This window comes from Pezoporus flaviventris, unplaced genomic scaffold (genome assembly GCF_033815535.1).
Source record: "Pezoporus flaviventris isolate CSIRO_AGI_PZ_B2104156 unplaced genomic scaffold, CSIRO_AGI_Pfla_v1 ptg000034l, whole genome shotgun sequence".
Classification (NCBI taxonomy): Eukaryota; Metazoa; Chordata; class Aves; order Psittaciformes; family Psittacidae; genus Pezoporus; species Pezoporus flaviventris.
The window spans coordinates 2434275-2451808 of NW_026892582.1; the positions used below are offsets into that span (position 1 = coordinate 2434275).

At 47.3% G+C, this 17534-nt stretch overlaps 2 protein-coding genes across 4 annotated transcripts in view; one reads left to right on the top strand and one right to left on the bottom strand.

Moving 5' to 3' along the window:
• Positions 1 to 17534, bottom strand: part of ARHGAP44 (Rho GTPase activating protein 44) — a 239099-nt gene that overhangs the window by 45422 nt on the left and 176143 nt on the right. The window lies entirely within an intron of this gene.
• LLGL2 (LLGL scribble cell polarity complex component 2) overlaps positions 168 to 17534 on the top strand; it is a 35134-nt gene continuing 17767 nt past the window's right edge. The window contains exons 1-4 of one of the 3 annotated variants that reach the window (XM_061461968.1): positions 168 to 265; positions 8692 to 8799; positions 15206 to 15303; positions 16321 to 16402. In XM_061461968.1, the coding sequence (XP_061317952.1) occupies positions 8725 to 8799; positions 15206 to 15303; positions 16321 to 16402 (255 nt within the window). In that variant the 5' untranslated portion in view covers positions 168 to 265; positions 8692 to 8724. Of the gene's footprint in view, positions 266 to 8691; positions 8800 to 9743; positions 10184 to 10510; positions 10641 to 15205; positions 15304 to 16320; positions 16403 to 17534 lie in introns of those variants that run through there. The other 2 variants (XM_061461969.1, XM_061461967.1) reach the window with 2 other exon arrangements.

A 17534-nucleotide genomic window follows, 5' to 3' on the forward strand; every position in this document is an offset into this window, starting at 1 on the left:
CCCCCGCGGGAGCGGGATTATGAATTATTCATGACAGAGCGAGAGGTGGTTGGCCCCGGCTCTGCCTCATTTGCGTGCGAGGCCCCGCCCCCGATGGCAGCGCGCGTCGTTGCGGTACGGCCCCGCACCACCCCCCCCGGGGCGGTTCCCGCGCGAGGCCCCGCCCCGCCGCACCCGTCCCGGAGGTGCCCGGGGAGCGCGGCCGCTGCCGCGGGAGCGGATCGGGAGCGGAGCGAGGCCGGGGCGGGCGGCTCCAGCCCCGCAGGTGAGCGCGGCTCGCTGGGGCTCCGCGGGGCCGGGGGTATCTCGCGGGAGTCCGGCCGGGCCGGGCCGGCTCTGGCGTGGATCGCGGCGGCGGGACGGCCGCCGCCCGCCCCTGCGCGCCTATCGCGACTTTGCTCCGGATCCCCGCCGGGGGGCGGGCCCGTTCCTCCGCCCCCGAGATTCCCACCTCGGCGGGTGCCCGGGCCCCCCGCGCTGCCCGGCTCCGGCGAGCACCTGGAGCCCCGGGCGCGCCTGGGACTCGGGTCTCGGCTCCCCGTGGGACTTGGGCAGTTTTTACATCCTGGGACTTGGTGGCGGAGGTCGCGGCTTCGGGACTTCCTGGTTTAGCCCCGGGCGCGAGTGGGTCCGACCGGGATCGTTCCGGGGCCTGAGCGGGGCAGCGGGAGCCGGCCCGTCACCGCCTGGGGCTGCCCCTGCCCGCGGCCGCCTCCCGGGACTCGGGTACGGCCGGCTCGGAGCAGCTGCGTTACTGGGACTCGCCGTGCTCCCTGTGGGACGCGCTGTGACGGCTTCGGATTTTCTTGTTTCTGTCGAAGCCGTGCCCGTGTCATCGGTACCGCGTTACCGGGGGTTTCCGTTCCAGAACTGGAAGCGTTTCGTGAGTGAGGGAGCACGTTGTGTCCAACAGCAAGCAGGTGGCACAAGAAGGTAAATCCGGTTGCTTAAGGCTTTGTCGGGGGTTGTCCTGCAGCTGTGGCCTGGGAACAAGCTGGCTCCGAAGTCTCCTCTCCTGGAGGTGAGGCTTAGCCTTGGCTTTGGAGGAAGTTTTGTGTGTGTTACTGTTCGTGGTGTCAATGCTGAAGCGGGGTTCTGCAGCAGAGCAGCGCGAAGCTTTGCATTCATGTGAGCATAGTGACCAGGCGGGAGGGCCGCTTCGCTGAGATAATAGATGTGGAAGCTGCCCGTTGTAACGTGTTACTCCGTGGGGAATGCTGCTCTTTGTTGTCATCCCAGAGCACTGCAGTCAACTGGAATATCTTGCTTTACCGAGTCCCAGGTGAAGCTGTGTGCCCAGAGCAGCTACCTAGATATTCTAACTTTGATTCGGGAAGCTGGTGCTTCTGGTAAGTGGGATGCAAAGTGGAGGATATGTCCCGAGGCTTTTATGTGTATCCTGGCACGTTTCTTGTTGATACAGCCTGGCCCACGGAGGGGACAGGGATGGTCTGTGCAAGTTGTAAGCAGTGCTGTTTGTAGCCACTCCATTTGTAGAGGCTCCGTTTACTTCATGGTATTGAAAAGGGAGGAGAGTTCTCAACCACACCCATGGGATGGTGCAGAGGAATGGCTTTGATTTGGCTTTGAACAAATTGCATCTGCTCTAACTACTGACTGAAAAAAATATTGGAGTTAACCCTGTTGAGAGTCCTGTATCTTCCAGCGGCTTCTTGGTGCCTCGATGTGATGATTACCAGGAATTGCTTATGGAATAGGTGTGGGTTTTTTCCTTGGCTGATACAGAGGCTTGAGAGATGTCAAAGAGTAAGAGCAATTAACACATGTAATACAGTTAGTACATGGCAGTAAAAGTATGTGATACTGCTTGTAGCCTGATTTTTTCCTTAAAACAGTCTATCAGAGGAGGGACTGGTGGTAACAAAGTTTGATTTTTGTGCAGAAATCTGGAATAAGTAAATGCCCCATCCCTGGCAGTGTTCAAGGCCAGGTTGGACGGGGCTTGGAGCAAGCTGCTCTAGTGGAAGGTGTCCCTGCCTGTGGCAGGGGTTGGAACTGGATGAGCTTTAATCCAAACACATCTAGAAAATCCTATGGAAACTCCAGTTCTCATCTAAAAGTTTTTTTCTAGCTACATCTCTTTGTGTCGCTGTAAGAAGCAAATGCTTTCCTGGTTTACTGCATGGACCCACCAAGTTTGGTGTAAAATGCTGTTCCAAAGTCATACGCTGCTCTTCCATTTGAATCACACTTCTCAGCTGAAGCAGACAAAGAGTTTTGGATCTTGTACAATAGTGTTCAGTGCAAAGACTGCTCTGCTGTAGCTTTTTGAAATTTCACGTTGTCATGCTCCTGTGACAAGAACACATTGGGAACCGTGACACATAAGGTTTGCACAGTTAGTAAATTCAGTGCAAGTGGGTGGTCCCTGGTAACTCCAAGTACAAAACTGTGGAAGTACATGAGCTCTCCTGATTTGTATGATGGGCTCTCAGTTATTTTCCGAGAGTTGCTGGGGAATCTCTCTCTGATTTATTATTTTCTGTGTTTTGGGAGGGCAGCCCCGTGCATGGGGTGTCAGACACAGTCTGCTCAGTTGTTCATTTAACTCTTGTCTCTCCAAGTTGGCAGAAGTAACTCCTTGTTACAGGAGGATCTGCTGGTTTACCTCTCTGCTCCTGCCTGACCGTTGCACGCAGAGTGCATCTCAACACTCTTGTTTATAGAACCATGGGAGCTGGTGTTGTGTACAGGGGAGCTGTGCATGGTCTCATTGAACTGTTAGATTACTGTTGTTAGAGCATCTTACCAGTGAAGCCTAATCCTGGGAAAAGGGGGTGGTATCTTACACTTCCAAGCTTTCCACAGACTGCAAGTGTTCCATCTCTGCCTCCAGCTGTTCTGCTTGGTTTGTGCTTTCTTCTCGAGTGTCTGTCTTGGTGGTGGTTACAGCCGTGACTGGTTGTAGAGATGAACTTCAGTGACAGCCCAGTTAAAGGGTAGCAAGGGGCTGTTTCACTGAGTTCAAGCTAAAAGTGTTCTTAAAATTGTAATTTCACAATGAGTCATGTCTGATGGTTCCTGCCATCTATAAACCTGATGTGGGGCATTTAAATGATCATTTTGGTGGTTGTGAGATCCTTGGTGCTAAGGAATAGCTTTTTCCTGTGTGATTGATCTGGCCTCTGTCTTGTTCTTGTTGCTGCTGACTGTTCCTGTTGCAACAGGAACAAGGCAAATTTCTGGGTGCGGGAGGAAACTTGGTTCAGACAAGGCCACCATGGTGCCTGTTTGTTACAAAAGCACTCACTGCTTGTAGTTCAAACAAAGCTTGTTGATAAGAAAGGCCTCTTTTATTTTAGTAGGGTTGATAAAGTATTATCAGATACACAGGGAGAAGTTCTCACTTTAAGGACCTGTGAGCAGGAAGGGGTGGTGAGGAAGGAATGAAAACGAGACCTTAAGCAAGGCAAGACTGAAGAGTTCTTGAGATACTTGATGGTATTTTGAAAAGAAAGCTGTTGGACCCTACCCCATTGAAAACCCATGCAAGTAACGTAAAGGCTTCTCAGGAATCACATAGATGGAACCTTGCAACTCTCCTCTGTAAGCAAAATAAACTCATTATGGGTATGTTTTTGTTGTGGGGTTAACTTGGGACTGTATCCACGCTTAATACTGTCTACATAGTAAAAACTGCTGACTTTCATTGCCTTGCAAGACTGGATTAACTTGTGTGGTTGTGACTTACAACATTGGTTCTCTCCTACTTTTGGCTGGAAATTCCATAGTAATGTGAGGATATAAGCAAAACTGGCAACAAGTTTCTATGAAGAGTAATTCCCCACCAGCCTATGCTTGACTGACAGAGAAAATCCACAGTGTCTCAGCAAGCTGTGCATGGGCATCAAGACACATTGCTGCATGCAGAAGCAATGAAGACAAAGCAAAATGTGGATCTCTGGGACGGAAGTGTTCAAGGCCAGGTTGGATGGGGCTTGGAGCAAGCTGCTCTAGTGGAAGGTGTCCCTGCCTGTGGCAGCGGGTTGGAACTGAGTGAGCTTTAAGGTCCTTTCCAACACAAACCAGTCTGGGATTCTGTGGTTGCTAACACACAGCACTGAGGAACAACTGATGCTTCTCCTAGGAAAAAACATTTGGCTTTGTTGAATATAGAATCAGCTGTGTTGGAAAAACCTTTTAAAATGATCCTGTCCAACCAAGGCCACCCCTAACCCATAGCACTGAGGCCTCGTCCCCATGCTGTGTGAACACTTGCGGGGACGGTGACTCCAGCACTGCCCTGGGCAGCCTGTTCCAATGCCTGAGCACCCTCTGGGGCAGGAATTGTTCCTCAGCTCCATCTAAACCTGCCCTGGTGCTGCTTGAGGCCGTTTCCTCTTGTCCCATCCCTTGTTCCTTGGGAGCAGAGCCCAGCCCCTCCTGGCTCCATCCTCCTCTCAGGCACTTGTAGGGAGCCATCAGGTCCCCCTGAGCCTTCTCTTCTCCAGACTGAACCCCCCAGGTCCCTCAGCCCTTCCCCATCACCCCTGTGCTCCAGGCCCTGCACCAGCTCCATTCCCTTCTCTGGCCCCACTCCAGCACCTCAATGTCTCTCTTGCAGTGAGGGGCCCAGAGCTGAACCCAGGATTCGAGGTGCGGCCTCACCAGTGCCCAGTGCAGGGGCACAATCCCTGCCCTGGCCCTGCTGCCGCACTGGTGCTGATCCAGGCCAGGATGCTGGGGGCTTCCTGGCTGCCTGGACACAAACTGCTCATGGTCAGCTCCATCAATCAGCACCTCCACGTCCTTTTCCACCAAGCAGCTTTCCAACCACTCTTCCCCAAGCCTGGAGCGTTGAGGGGGTTGTTGTGGCCCAAGTGCAGGACCCAGCACTTTGCCTTCTTGAACCTCATCCCATTGGCCACAGCCCATGGATCCAGCCTGTCCAGATCCCTCTGCAGAGCTTCCTACCCTTCAGCAGATCAAAACTCCCACCCGACTTGGTGTCATCTCCAAATTTGCTGAGGTTGCCCTCGATCCTCTCATCCAGATTGTCGTTAAACAACACTGGCCCCAGTACTGAGCCCTGAGGGACACCAGTAGTGATTGGTCACACACTAGATGTGACACCATTTACCACCACTCTTTGGGCTCTGCCATCCAGACGGTTTCCAACCCAGCGAAGAATCCACCTCTTAAGGCCATGAGCAGCCAGTTTCTCCAGGAAAATGCTGTGGAAGACGGTGTACAATGCTTTACTGAAGTCCAAATAGACAATGTCCACAGCCTTTTCCTCATCAACCAGGCGGGTCACTTTGTTGCTGGAGGAGATCAGGTTGGTTAAGCAGGACCTACATGAACCCTTACTGACCAGGCCTTGTCCTCCTTTTTCCCACACATGCTGTGTGATCTCGCTCAGGATGGTCTGTGCTCCATGACCTGTCCTGGCACGTGGCCTGTGTACTTGTCATAAATCTCAACATCTTCCCTCCTGAGCAGGGAAGCTGGACTGAAATCTGGTTTCGATGTTAACTGGTCCTTAGTCTGTGACTGGAAACAGGATCATCTTGCAACTCATGCTTTCATTGCCTTCCTCTCTGAATAGTGAAAAGGTTTTGTTCTGTGGCTGCATCTAATAAAATGAGGTGAAAATGGGTGCGTCATAGTATTTAGCAGAGCATTCAGCTGACAGAGTGGCAGAAGATCTATGTACAGAGCACCCCGGGCTTTGCTGTCAAGTGTCCAGATACTCAATATAAGCAAAATCGGGATTGGCTCAGCCTTGGGCTGTTGCTGCCCATGAGCAGCTGACCCCAAGGCATTCTAGAGGGGACTGTTGCACACAGTTTCTGCTAAAAACCCTCATCATTGAAAGCTACTGCATTGTTTCCCTGGAAAATAGGAACATCAGATACATGCAGACCTGGCATGGCTTCAGAGGCTACTGGCAGCCACAACTGTTACCATATGGCTGTAAATGCTGACTGGCAGATAACTACAGAGCACATGGGACAGAGTTTTATGTAAGACACTGAAGGTGCGTGGGAGAGAAACTGGTCTGCAGTATGTAAGTGTGCACCTGGAAGATGGGGTTATGCAGACTGTGGGATCTTTTGGGTTTCCTAGAATTAGAGAAGGCACTTGATTATTGTACTGAAAAATCTCATTGACAAGAGCCTTGTAAATGGTGGTAACAATTCCACCTGAACAACCTGTGCTGCAGTGGAGGCCGTTCTCTTCGCTGTTCCTTCCTTGCCTTTGCTCAAAATGTCTTTACCTCTTGCCTCCTCCCATACTGTGACAGTTGGGAGTTCTTTGGTCGGGCATGAAACCTCGATCCAAGTCAATGAGAGCTGGCTTCTGCATCGTGGCTGCTCTGATGGTAATGGACGCAGCAGCTTGCCAGGATGGCATTTCTTCAAGTGAGTTACTGTCTGATTCTCAACTACTAATGCTCCTTAGCCAGTTGAGCAAGTTGTTGTGGGCTGGAGTGTGAATGTGAGACCTCTTGCATAAGCAGGTTAAAACGGTGTGCTTCTGGGTGCGATTAATATTTCAGGATACAACATTCCAGGAGGGTGTTAAATATGAAGTTGTGTCTCTCAAATCAAACCCACTCTCCTGGGCTCGTAACTGTGGGTTTGCCTCTGCTGTCAAAGCTGAGGAGGTCTCTGAACTGGGGAGCATACCGAGTTGAGTTTCTCTGTGGGTTTGCCCAGTTTAACAGGTCCAGGATATTGACTGACAGTGGGAAAGGGCGCGTCTGGCACCTTCCTTTCCTTGTCTGGCTAAGGGGAAACCGTCTTGTACATGGGTGTGATGTGTTCTCCTTGCATAGCACAGCAGCTTGTCGCTGCTCTGCAACTTTTGCTAACCCGGGGTAAATAAATCCTTGTTTCTCTCAGAAATGCCTCGTGAAAGAAGACATGTCTGATGCAGTTTTGAAAACTCAGGGGTGGTACCTAAATCCTTACAGAAGGATATATTTTCCAAGTAAACCACACTTTTACTATTCCTCTCTTTTCAGGGATCCCATGCTATATGTGTTCCTGTGAGTATTCAGCCCTGAATGTGCTGATGGCATGGGCCACGGCTCAGAGGCACTTTGCTCTGTGGCAAGTGGAGATGTCAGTGATTCTAGGTGGGGACTAAGTGTCTCAGGCTCTTGGTGCTGATGGGATCTTCTAGCCCTCTGAACCAGGACTGCACTGCACTCCTCTTGGTGAGCTCTGGACAGCACTGCCTGGGTGGCTGGAGGTCTTGGGGCGTGAGCAGGAAAGCTAACCACCCTTTTGGGTGGTAGTGCAACACAGAGATAATGAGTTCTAGCTCAGGGAGTTTCTAAAGGGACTTCTCAAAGTATAGCTATGGAGCATCCTGTTTATAATACCATTTCCTTTTTCTGGTCCTTCACAGCTGGTAAGGCTTTGGCAGAAACCTAAGAAACAGTTTAAGCTCCTCTGGAGCAGCTGGCTCCTGCTACAGCTGAACCCAGGACACTGGTTTAAGTCATTAACCAAAGACCATCCTCACTGGCAGGAGCACACCGACAGCCACCTTGTTTGCCAGCTCTGCTGCTCCCCTCTGTACAGATCACTGTGAAAGCTCTTGTCTCTCCATCACCCTTCGGCCCCAAGGCCCTTGATCACTTGACAGACCCTTTGATGCTCCTGGTCCCTCTCTCAGTTGTGACACTAGTCTGCTCCCCACTTTGCTGTACCACTTCTGATGATGGGTTACCGTAAGGCATTTATATTGATTCTTCCTTGCGCCTCAGTAGTGCTGGCCCCCACTGTGCATGTGTTGTGTACGGAGTAGCTGGTAAATTGCAGTAATTTCCTGTCCAACAAATTAAAATACTCACTGGAGTGTCCTGTAGCTGCTTCATGACCAGCTGAGCGTGCTGTGCACTGGGAACGAGCTTGTGAGAGGTGGTCGGGGCAGGCAGGAGTGCTTTTGCCAACGTGACTTGTCAGGATGCAGTTTAAAGTTGGCAGAGCTTTACTTGCAGAAGGGAGATGTGAGAAGGAATCTTGAGTACTCTCGAGTATGAGGCTGTAGCCTGGTACCTCCAATGTGGTTGCTGGGTTGCAGGTCAGGTCTGATCTGTCCTGCTTGGACTCTCCCAGTGCAGTGAGATCCACTGAAAGGCTTGTGCTTAGAGCTCTGCACTGAACTGCAGGTGCAAGGTTTCCTTCCCTGCCCCCACCTTGAGCAGGGAGTTAGGCTTGAGTTTTCACCACAGCAAGTTAATGATTACTGCACGCACCCGCAGGCAGTGCAGCGCCTTCCTGCTGTCCCCATGGAGTGAGCCCAAAGTGCCATTCTTTCTCTTTTAGCTGCATAGCTGGAGGCTTACCTGGCCTGAAAACTGATACTACTGAATGCTGCCTGTGAGCCCCGGAGTCAGCCTTTAGAGTGGGTTTGCCTGAATGTTTATGCAAATGCTGCAGTTTTGCTTGTCTGAAGTGGTCACAGAATGGCCAAGTGTAAAAACTCTTCTAAAATCCTCTTGGCTGATCCGTTACGGTTTGCTTTAGCGCTGTGAAAATGGTACCGTGCCGCTCCGGTGGGATCAGGTTTTTGTTACTCGATAGTGGTGTTGTCTCATTGTGTTCTGGCCGATTTGTATTACCTGCTAAACCAAACTAAACAGCCTCCTTCCTCTGCTTCTCAGGCTGCTCTTGTTTAATGGCTTTGGGTTGTTTTTTGTTTTTTTTTTGTTAGGATTTTTGTTGCCAAGATACTACAGAGAGGAAGATGAGAAGGTTCTTAAGACCCGGACATGATCCAGTGAGAGAGAGGCTTAAACGTGACCTTTTCCAGTTTAACAAGGTACGGCGCTTTCCTCAAACTCCACGGCACATGTGTGCAAGGCAGATCCCTCCTGAGCCACTGCACAGCGCAAACGGGAGGGAAAACTCCTAGAGTGTGGGTGGAAAAGTTACATTTAGGAGAGGTGGTTTGTTCTCTCTTTCAGTTCTGTCCTTTTTTTCCCTATGTGCCTGACGAGTTTTCTTCATGAGCCTGTTCTCAATTCTGGCTTTCCTCCTTTAGGAAGGATGTTGTCACGCTGTGGAGTGGCACTTGCTATAAGATGAGATCTGCACAGAAGCTTTTATATACTCTTGAGTATTCTGTAGCTTGTCCTGCTATGTACCGTGCGTGACTCCTTACGTTACAGGTAGTCTTTGCAGCACCACTATGAAAGTATATTTTCTAAATCTACAGAAAAGCCACAGCTTATGATGCAGCTGAATTCAGAGTTCTTTGTCTGTGCTTATACTTTGAGTTTATAAGTATACCTCCGCTTTTAAATACGAATTTAAAAGTCTGCAGCAGAAATGTGGTGGCACCGAGGCAGCACAATGGTCATTAATAATGAAGTTGTTATTATCTTAGTCTGTATCTAGGCTTTTTCCTCCCCTTTGTGAAGAGGGGAAAAACAATGGCTGTGCTATTTATCCAGCTTTCTGCGCCTTTTTCTTTTGAGCCCTGGCCAGGAACATAGTGCTTTCATCTTTGTAAATGCCTGCTATTAATCCATTGCTAGGCTAATGGCTACTTACACCTTTATTGGATATCAGAAATATATTTGTAGGTTTTGTATTTCGAAGGTTTAAATGGAATTTTGCTGAAAAGTATAATGGATAAATGAAGTCAGCCTAGGAAATAACCTCTTTGATTCATTAAAATTGTAGTGTAGAGATAGACTTAAAGTGGAACTTTGGATATTTGAGATGGATGATTTAATGTAATTTGGTACTAAACCACACCATTTCCATGCATACCTCCCTCCCACTGGGGAGACAAAAGGAACTCAGGAGTGATTCAGACCTATTTTCTGTTTGCTACCATGAGGGAATGCTAATGCAGATACAGTAAAAATTTCAGGGAGTGAAGACCAGGATGGAGTAGCTTGCATTCAGCTGAATGCAATGTCAGCTTCAGAAAAGACATCCAGGGATGGGTCAAAATTGCTTTTAAGTGTATGAAATTGTATATACCTTGGAAAATCCTTTGCTGTTTCAGGGATGTCTCTTCCTTGAATATGCTTTTCTTATGAGAAACCTTGGCTAAGCTTTACCTGTCAGAGACAGGCTAATTTGGATGATGCAAAGCAGGGTTGAAAGAACCAGCTGTTGCAGCAGAGGGAAACGTCCAAATATATTAGAAGTTGCTATCAGGATTTGTGACTCCATTTGATTCAGTCCTGAAGGTAAATATTGCATCTTGTTTCTAGGGAGACAGCTACTTTGGACACTTCTGAATGGTTTATTTTTATTAGCAACTTGGTAATGAAAGGCCTTGCAAAACGCATTTGCACTTTTAAGTCACAGTAACTTGTTCTTGTCTATCAAGAATCAGAAAGGGAATTAACATTATACCATTACATTATACCAGAATCTTTTACATTATACTTTTTTCTTGCATAAAGTTGTCTCATTTTCCAAGTCTTGTGTGTCCCATTCTGGTGTTTCCAGAGATAATGGGTCATTTGAAAGCCTGTACCCTTTGAATACAGTAAACATCTACTCACATCTAGGTAGACTGAGAAGATCTGGTAAAGTCAGACCTGTTGAAGGCTGTGGCTTCAAGCTGCCAAGAAATACAGCAGCTTGTGTGCTAAGACTGTCCTCCCCTTATGTGCTGGTAAAGCAAGAGCATTAGTGCTGGTGAGCAAGTTTTTAAACACTTGTTTGAGGTCTTTGAAACACTTCTGGTTAAGACCCTGCTTGGGAAATATTTTGTGGGACTATGAAGTTGCTGATGAGAGCAATGGGATGGTGTGTTTGCACCTCTGGTGTGTGGTGCTGGTAGTGACTAAAGCAAGGTCTGTACCTTAAAAGTGCTGGGGATTCCTGCCCTCGTTTTATTGTTTACACTGAAGTTGAATATGAATGTGTGATACCACACAAGTTGGTATCGTGACTAGGCCATGCTGACCTAGTGATGGATTTCAGTTTAAGAAGACTTTCTGATTGGTGGTGGTTGATTTTTTCAATCATTTACTCCCCTGAGTATAAATAGCTTGTGATCTTTCTGCTGTTGCCCCTTTGCATTTCTCTTCCAGATAAGAGGTCATCCAGGTGGTTTTAAAGGACTGATTGACCATTGGACTAGCTCTTTAAACTATCCTCAAACTCGTGTTTGTTTCACAAAACACCTTCCTGTATTCTGCCAGTCACTCAGCTTTGCATATCTGTTTGTATGAGTAAGAACTTCCCATACTTGTGTGTACCTGTTGCAAGAAACTGTTTTTAGCTCAGTGGATAGAATGAAGGATAAGGTATGTGGACTTGGCAGCCTACATCTTTTAAGTTTATTCTGCTTTTGGAAGTAGTATTTGGATGCCTTTGGCTCTGTCCAAGCCCTGCAGAACAAACATGTTCAGGCTGGCATTGTCAGACTAGATGATGGGTAAGACACAGGTGAACCAGCCTGTCTTACAGCTGAATGTTACCAAACTGGGAACATTGCATTTAATTTATGGCTTTGTGTTACCCCCCCCCCCCTCGCTTTCATTCTTCCTAACCCTTTGCTAATGGGCGTAATGGATAACTTGCATTAAATCTGAATTAGTGTCTATGCAAAGTAGATTTAACACATACAGGCTTCATTGTTTCTTCAAAAGACATCTTAACAAAGGTACGGGGCTTGTATTGCCTGTGGTTGGGATTGTCTCTGCTCTGTCATAAAACAATCTGAGAGGAGAAGTGGAGAGAAACGAAAGCGGGAGCCAGCGCTGGGTTTCGTCTGCGCAGCTCCAGTGTGGGCTGGGAAGAGCTGGGAAGTTCGGCCGCGCTCTTCCTGCGGTAAACGAGACCGAATGAGGCATCGCTGTTAGTGAATGCCGCTGAGGCTGGGCTCGCCTTTACCGGGGCTGACACGTCTGTGGTCTGAGGAAAGTGAAAAGGAAAGCTCCCACCTTTCCTCAGGGAAACAAAGGCCCTTTTGAGAGGAAGGGCTCGTCCTGGGCACCCTGGTTTCTTATTTCAGCTCTGCTGAAAGGCTCCATTGTCCCCTCCCCTGCCTTCTGCCCCCCCCGGCCCCTCACTGGGGTTGCCTGCTGAGCAGGTGAAGGAATGCTGCCCAGGGGAGGGGAGGGCAGAGGCCAGCAGGAAAGGTGACTCAATGTGATTGAACAGCTGGGTGCAGGTACAAGAGAGAGCTGGGTAGGCAGTACGGTGAATGTGAGTGCCTGGCCCCACTGATGGCCAGTACAGCCCAAAAGCCACCCCGATGCCTTTCTTGCCCTGCTGTGGAAACAAATGAGTGACATAGGAGGGAGTTATTTTCGTTATATTGCAGGCATCTTGGTGAAGATGCAGAGCTGTCAGAAACCATTAGTACATTTACTGCATAAGCGGTTGTGTAGCACACTGTGGTTGTTACTAACACTGTTCTTGTGCTTCTGCATGTGATGCTATTTTCTGCAGTGGTCTTCTGTTACTAGCAGTTTACTCCTGGATATAATAGCTACTGTGGCTTTTGCAAATTTGTCTAGGATGGGGGAGGTACTTGAAATGTTCTATTGAAGGAAAAACTGGAGAAAAACTTACCCTCCTGTTATATTACTGAATGGTGTACACTCGGATATGCAGTTCATAGGTCTCATACTTGAAAATTAAAGCTTTTATTGACTTGTCTAATGTGTTTACAAATTAACAGATCAAACCCAAGATACAATTAGGCCAATATTAAGACTAGTATTGGCAGCTTCCTAACAGGCAGTAGAGTATCGTGTAAATCATGTTTGTTTATTATGAGAACTGTGGCTTAAAGCCTTATCTTCTGGGCTTGAAGAAATCTCAGAATAAACACTGTTTTTAATTGATGTTTCATGGAAAATGGCACCTAGCTGTGGTGATGACAGGATAGTGACTGTGAACAAGCTGAAACTAAAAGTAACAGTGGAATTACACTGGTGTCTCCCTAACAAGTTCCTCACTCTGTTCTGGGGGAGAGGGGAATGGTGTCTATTGCCCATGCTACACCTGATCAATTACATGTCTGATTTATTGTCAAGACAACATGTTACCTTCTTCTCAGAATTGTATGCCATCACTTCATACTTCCACAGCAAGGAAGCTTTTCTGTGTTGTCTCAGTAGCTATTGTGGTACAGAGAAGTTCCTCTTTGCCTGTGCTGGATTGGAAGATTGCCATGTTTCAATGCTACGTCCATAGATAAGTTCCTGATTTCATACAGTCTCCTCTAGGAAGTTTTACATGTGTAGCTAAGCAAAAGTGACATTAAAAAGATTGACTTGTCAACATCTGTTTTTAATAATACAAACTTAACACTTAAATTATCTTCTTAGAATATAAATAAGTGAGGCTGGAGATTAACTATGAGATTAAGTTATCATAAAGGGAATTAAGCTCAGTGCTCTTAGAGCCAGTGCTACTAATCTTAATCTATTATATATAAAAGGCTAAAAATTAGTATCTACTCCTTTACCCAGTCTTATAAGCAGAAAACTGGGAAATGATCCAATATTTCCTGGTTTTTATCCCTAGAATGGCTCATCTTCCCCTAGTAGGACCTCATACTGGGGTAGCTGATCTTTAGAGGAAAGACGTCTGTATTTACAGTGTATGAATTGTGATTAAATGGCTAAAGCTGAAGCAGTCTGGTAGACTGGAGTCAGCCACATCCTCCTCTGCCCATGTCTTTGAGTGGGAACAGTAAAAAGGCATTAAACTGCTGCAGCAACTGGGGGCACCTCAGGCTAATGAGGTGACCACAGAAATGAACCTGGCTACCACTATCACTATCCAGATCATTATCCAGGAAATAAAATGTTACTTTTAGGTTGAATAACCCATAAAGCCAAGTGATGAGCTCTGTCTCAAAGACGTGATGGAAAAGAGGGTGGCAGTGAGGTACAAGTGCTTATTTTTCTAGATGAAAGAGGGTTCTCTGCTTATTATATTTTTGGGTTTTTTTTTTGTGAATGGTTCCTGTGCTGTTTTGTTACAAAGTCCTGTTCTGGAGCTGAGCAGTTTGCCTTAGAAGAACATATTTTTGCAGAAGCTGGGATGGTAACGATAACAGTGTTTTTTTTGAAGTCACCCTCTTCACATGCTGCATGTTGTTGAACACTCATGCATACTTGTTTTGTCTAAACAATGATAATCGCTGTACATTAGCACTTCTAAAAACTTGTCTGAGCTATTTTACAAACAGCTTGGTTGCATCCTGGCAGCGTATTACTGCATAGTGTGTGAATGTATCAGTGATGCTAAGTGTGGTGTTTACAACATGCTCCAAATCTGCTTGGTACAGGGTAAACTGCCCTTTAGGGAAGCCACTGATGCCAAGCAACGCACTGTTTCCCATGTTAGGGACTGACATCTTTTCAGTACAAAATGGCTTTGAATGACTCTGAGGTGTGCTAGCAGGCTCCTGCTCCAGAAAAATTCCAGGGTTCCTTGTGCTACTCTGAAAAATGAGTATCGCAATAGAATCCCAGACTGGTTTGAGTTGGAGGGCCTTTAAAACTCCTCCAGCTCCAATCCCTGCCACGGGCAGGGACACCTTCCACTAGAGCAGCTTGCTCCAAGCCCCCGTGTCCAACCTGGCCTTGAACACTGCCAGGGATGGGGCAGCCACAGCTTCTCTGGGCACCCTGTGCCAGCGCCTCAGCACCCTCACAGGGAAGAATTTTTTCCTTAGTGAAGAATTTTACCATTTACATTTCTTGACTGCCCCATAGAAAATCTGTTTAGTTTTCTTGAAAAGCACTGATGTTCACCCAATAGTTCTTCATAGATTTGTACTGTTTCTTGATGTCAGTCAGCAAGAGGAGGTCATGCAGGCTGACCCGTGTGGAATTTGGCAGATACAGCTGCAGTATTTTTGTCAGACTTTGAAATCGTGCTGAGCGGTTGGTTTACAGATGCAGAGTTGATGCGGAGTGATCAGTGTGGTGGCTGAGTAAGCTGTGCTAATGCAGAATTATTTATAACCTTAACATAAGGAGCTGCTTGGGTTACTGTTTTCAGACTATTCTTTCATTTCATTTACACTTCTGCACATCCTGGCTTCTTGGAATAGATTTATCCTTAGGCTCTGGTTGAGCAAATATAACCTACTTTTTAACACTTTTCAACAGAAAAGGTACCATTAGTGCTATGTTTCAGACTGCTCCACCATATTTAACTTCTGGCTTTTGTCTGTGTACAACAATGCCCTTGAAACGTGCTGATCATAATCTTTTCTTTCTCCCTGCCAGACTGTGGAACATGGATTTCCCCATCAACCTAGTGCACTGGGCTATAGCCCGTTTCTCCGCCTCATGGCCATTGGAACGCGATCGGGAGCCATTAAACTGTATCTTTTGGACAACTTTGGCCGGGTTTCTCTGACCACATCAGAACGTGCAATTTTGAAGAGACTATAAAAAATCAGACTGAGTATAAATCTGCAGGCAAGGGTTACCTGAATGAGGACCAGTTTGCCTAGGTTTGAAGTGATTTTGGTCTGATCAGAATGGGATTATCTTGCCCAGAGGTGAAGTATAGTTCCAACAGAAGCTGAACCAATGTGGATGTTAGACAAGACTCTTTGCTGTTGCTCTGCAGAAGGTCAGACTAGATCTGGCCTGCATTTAGCAGCCCTTTCTGTTGTAAATTCCAGCGTTGGGTAGATATTTGTGGCAGATTTCCTTTTTTTTTAAAAAAAAAACACCAAAACCAAAACAAACCAACAACCCCCCAAAAAAAAACCAAAACCAGCAGTTCTGTCTCCCAGGTTAAACCTGGGGTCAGGAGCACTTCATCCTGAGGCTCCACCGTCCCGGCATTATAGACCTAAGCATTGAAGGTAGTGACTTTTTTAGCTATGTCCAGTCCCATTGCAATGTGTGGTTCTCGAGGCACGGCACCAGCTGGGCAAGCTGTAAAACGGGCAAATCACTCAGCCCAGACAGGAAAAGTTGGTGTTCCCACTGCCTGCTTCATCATTCATTCCTGGTGTGTCTGTGTTCGGAGGCTGGGCTCCACAAGCGGGCGGTAGCATCTGTCTCCTGGTTACAAATCAGTTAGGCAGGATTGTAGTGTCTGGCAAACCACCACTAAACATCTCTGGGGAAGCTGAGGGTCCAGGCACCTCTTCTGCATACCCTCAAAGGAGTATGAAGTGAGCTTCCATGTTCTGTAGTGTGTGTGACCTGCCACACGCATATAAAAGCAAAGGAGATTTGCATTGGTTCTTTTCAGTCCAGATTACTAACAGTAAAATATGGTTTCAAACTAAGCTCTTTTCATGTTGCTTGCTAACAAGCTTCTTACCAATTAATTGTAGCTGTGGGTCATCTTAAATACTGTAGATCCTCAACTAACCCTTCAGATATGGTGCTCCTGGGGTGGAGTTCATGGGTTTACATGAAGAAAACAATACTGTAATGCAGATTCACTTTATACCTGATCAGGTAAGTGTATTTTCAGTACCTCTGTGACTTACAAAGACCTCTCTTAAACAGGTGTTGTTTGTTCCAGGCAGCTGGGCCCTTATGACCAAGTGCATTCAAATGCTGCCTGTTCGGGAATGCTTATCCCAGTGTATTTTGTGCTTGCAGCGGTATTTGTTGCTGTGGAGATCCTCTGTAAAGCTTAGGAGTAGCTTTATTGTTTGTAACTGTTAGTCATGTATCTCAAACAACATACTGGGAGTGGTAATAAGGCCAGAGTAGCTCAGGCAATCTGCTACAGAAGTGAGAACTTTTTGCAGCCCGTATTCTTTCAGTAGGACTGGGTGGTGCAGAGCAGTAAACAGGAGCTGCTGCTGAAGTGCCTTGATTGTTTTCAGGAGTTCAGAGCAGTGCCGCTAACCTTGCCTCCTGTTGAGCTTGTTGCCTTTGTGTTCTGGGGTATTGAAGCTTGCTCCTGGGGATCGCTGAACAGTTATTGCCACAAACTAAAATTAGGAAGGCAGAGCTTTCCACGTGTCTGGTGGCTGCATAACCACTTTCCCGTCCCTTGGCTGGCAGACTGGTGTCTTGGCCGCATACTGTTTGCTTGATGGCCCCCGTACAGCATGAGTGGCCTCTTTATGAGAAGGATTTAATTCTTGAGGTGGTTTTTGGTGTCTGTCTGCTTAAATAATGGTATAAGCTGAAACTCCCACGGGGAGTGTTGCACCAGGTGTGGCTTCAGCAGGTAAAATGCTTCAGTTTGAACATACAGCCAGCAGGGCTGGGCTCATAAAAGGACTCTGACACAACCCTGCAGAATGAGGTTGGACATGAAGAATGCAAGGAGTGTGGTGTAGTAGAGTGTATCAGCCCCACCCAAAGCTGGGGTGTGTTGCAGCAAACCACACCAAGTGCAAGCAGCCTGTAGCTGCCCTGCTGAGCTTCACAGCACAGGCTGATGGCTCTTGAGAACCTAAATCCTTGTCACCCAACTCACTGATAACCTGTGCCTTTATCCTGTATAAGAGGGTTTTTAGCCTTTAGGCTGCTTCTTGTCTCTCCTACTCTTCACCCCCCACCTCCCCTCAAATCTCTTGCTGTGAGCTAACAGCTGTGCTGCAATAAGTATTCACTGCTATAAAAAACTGTG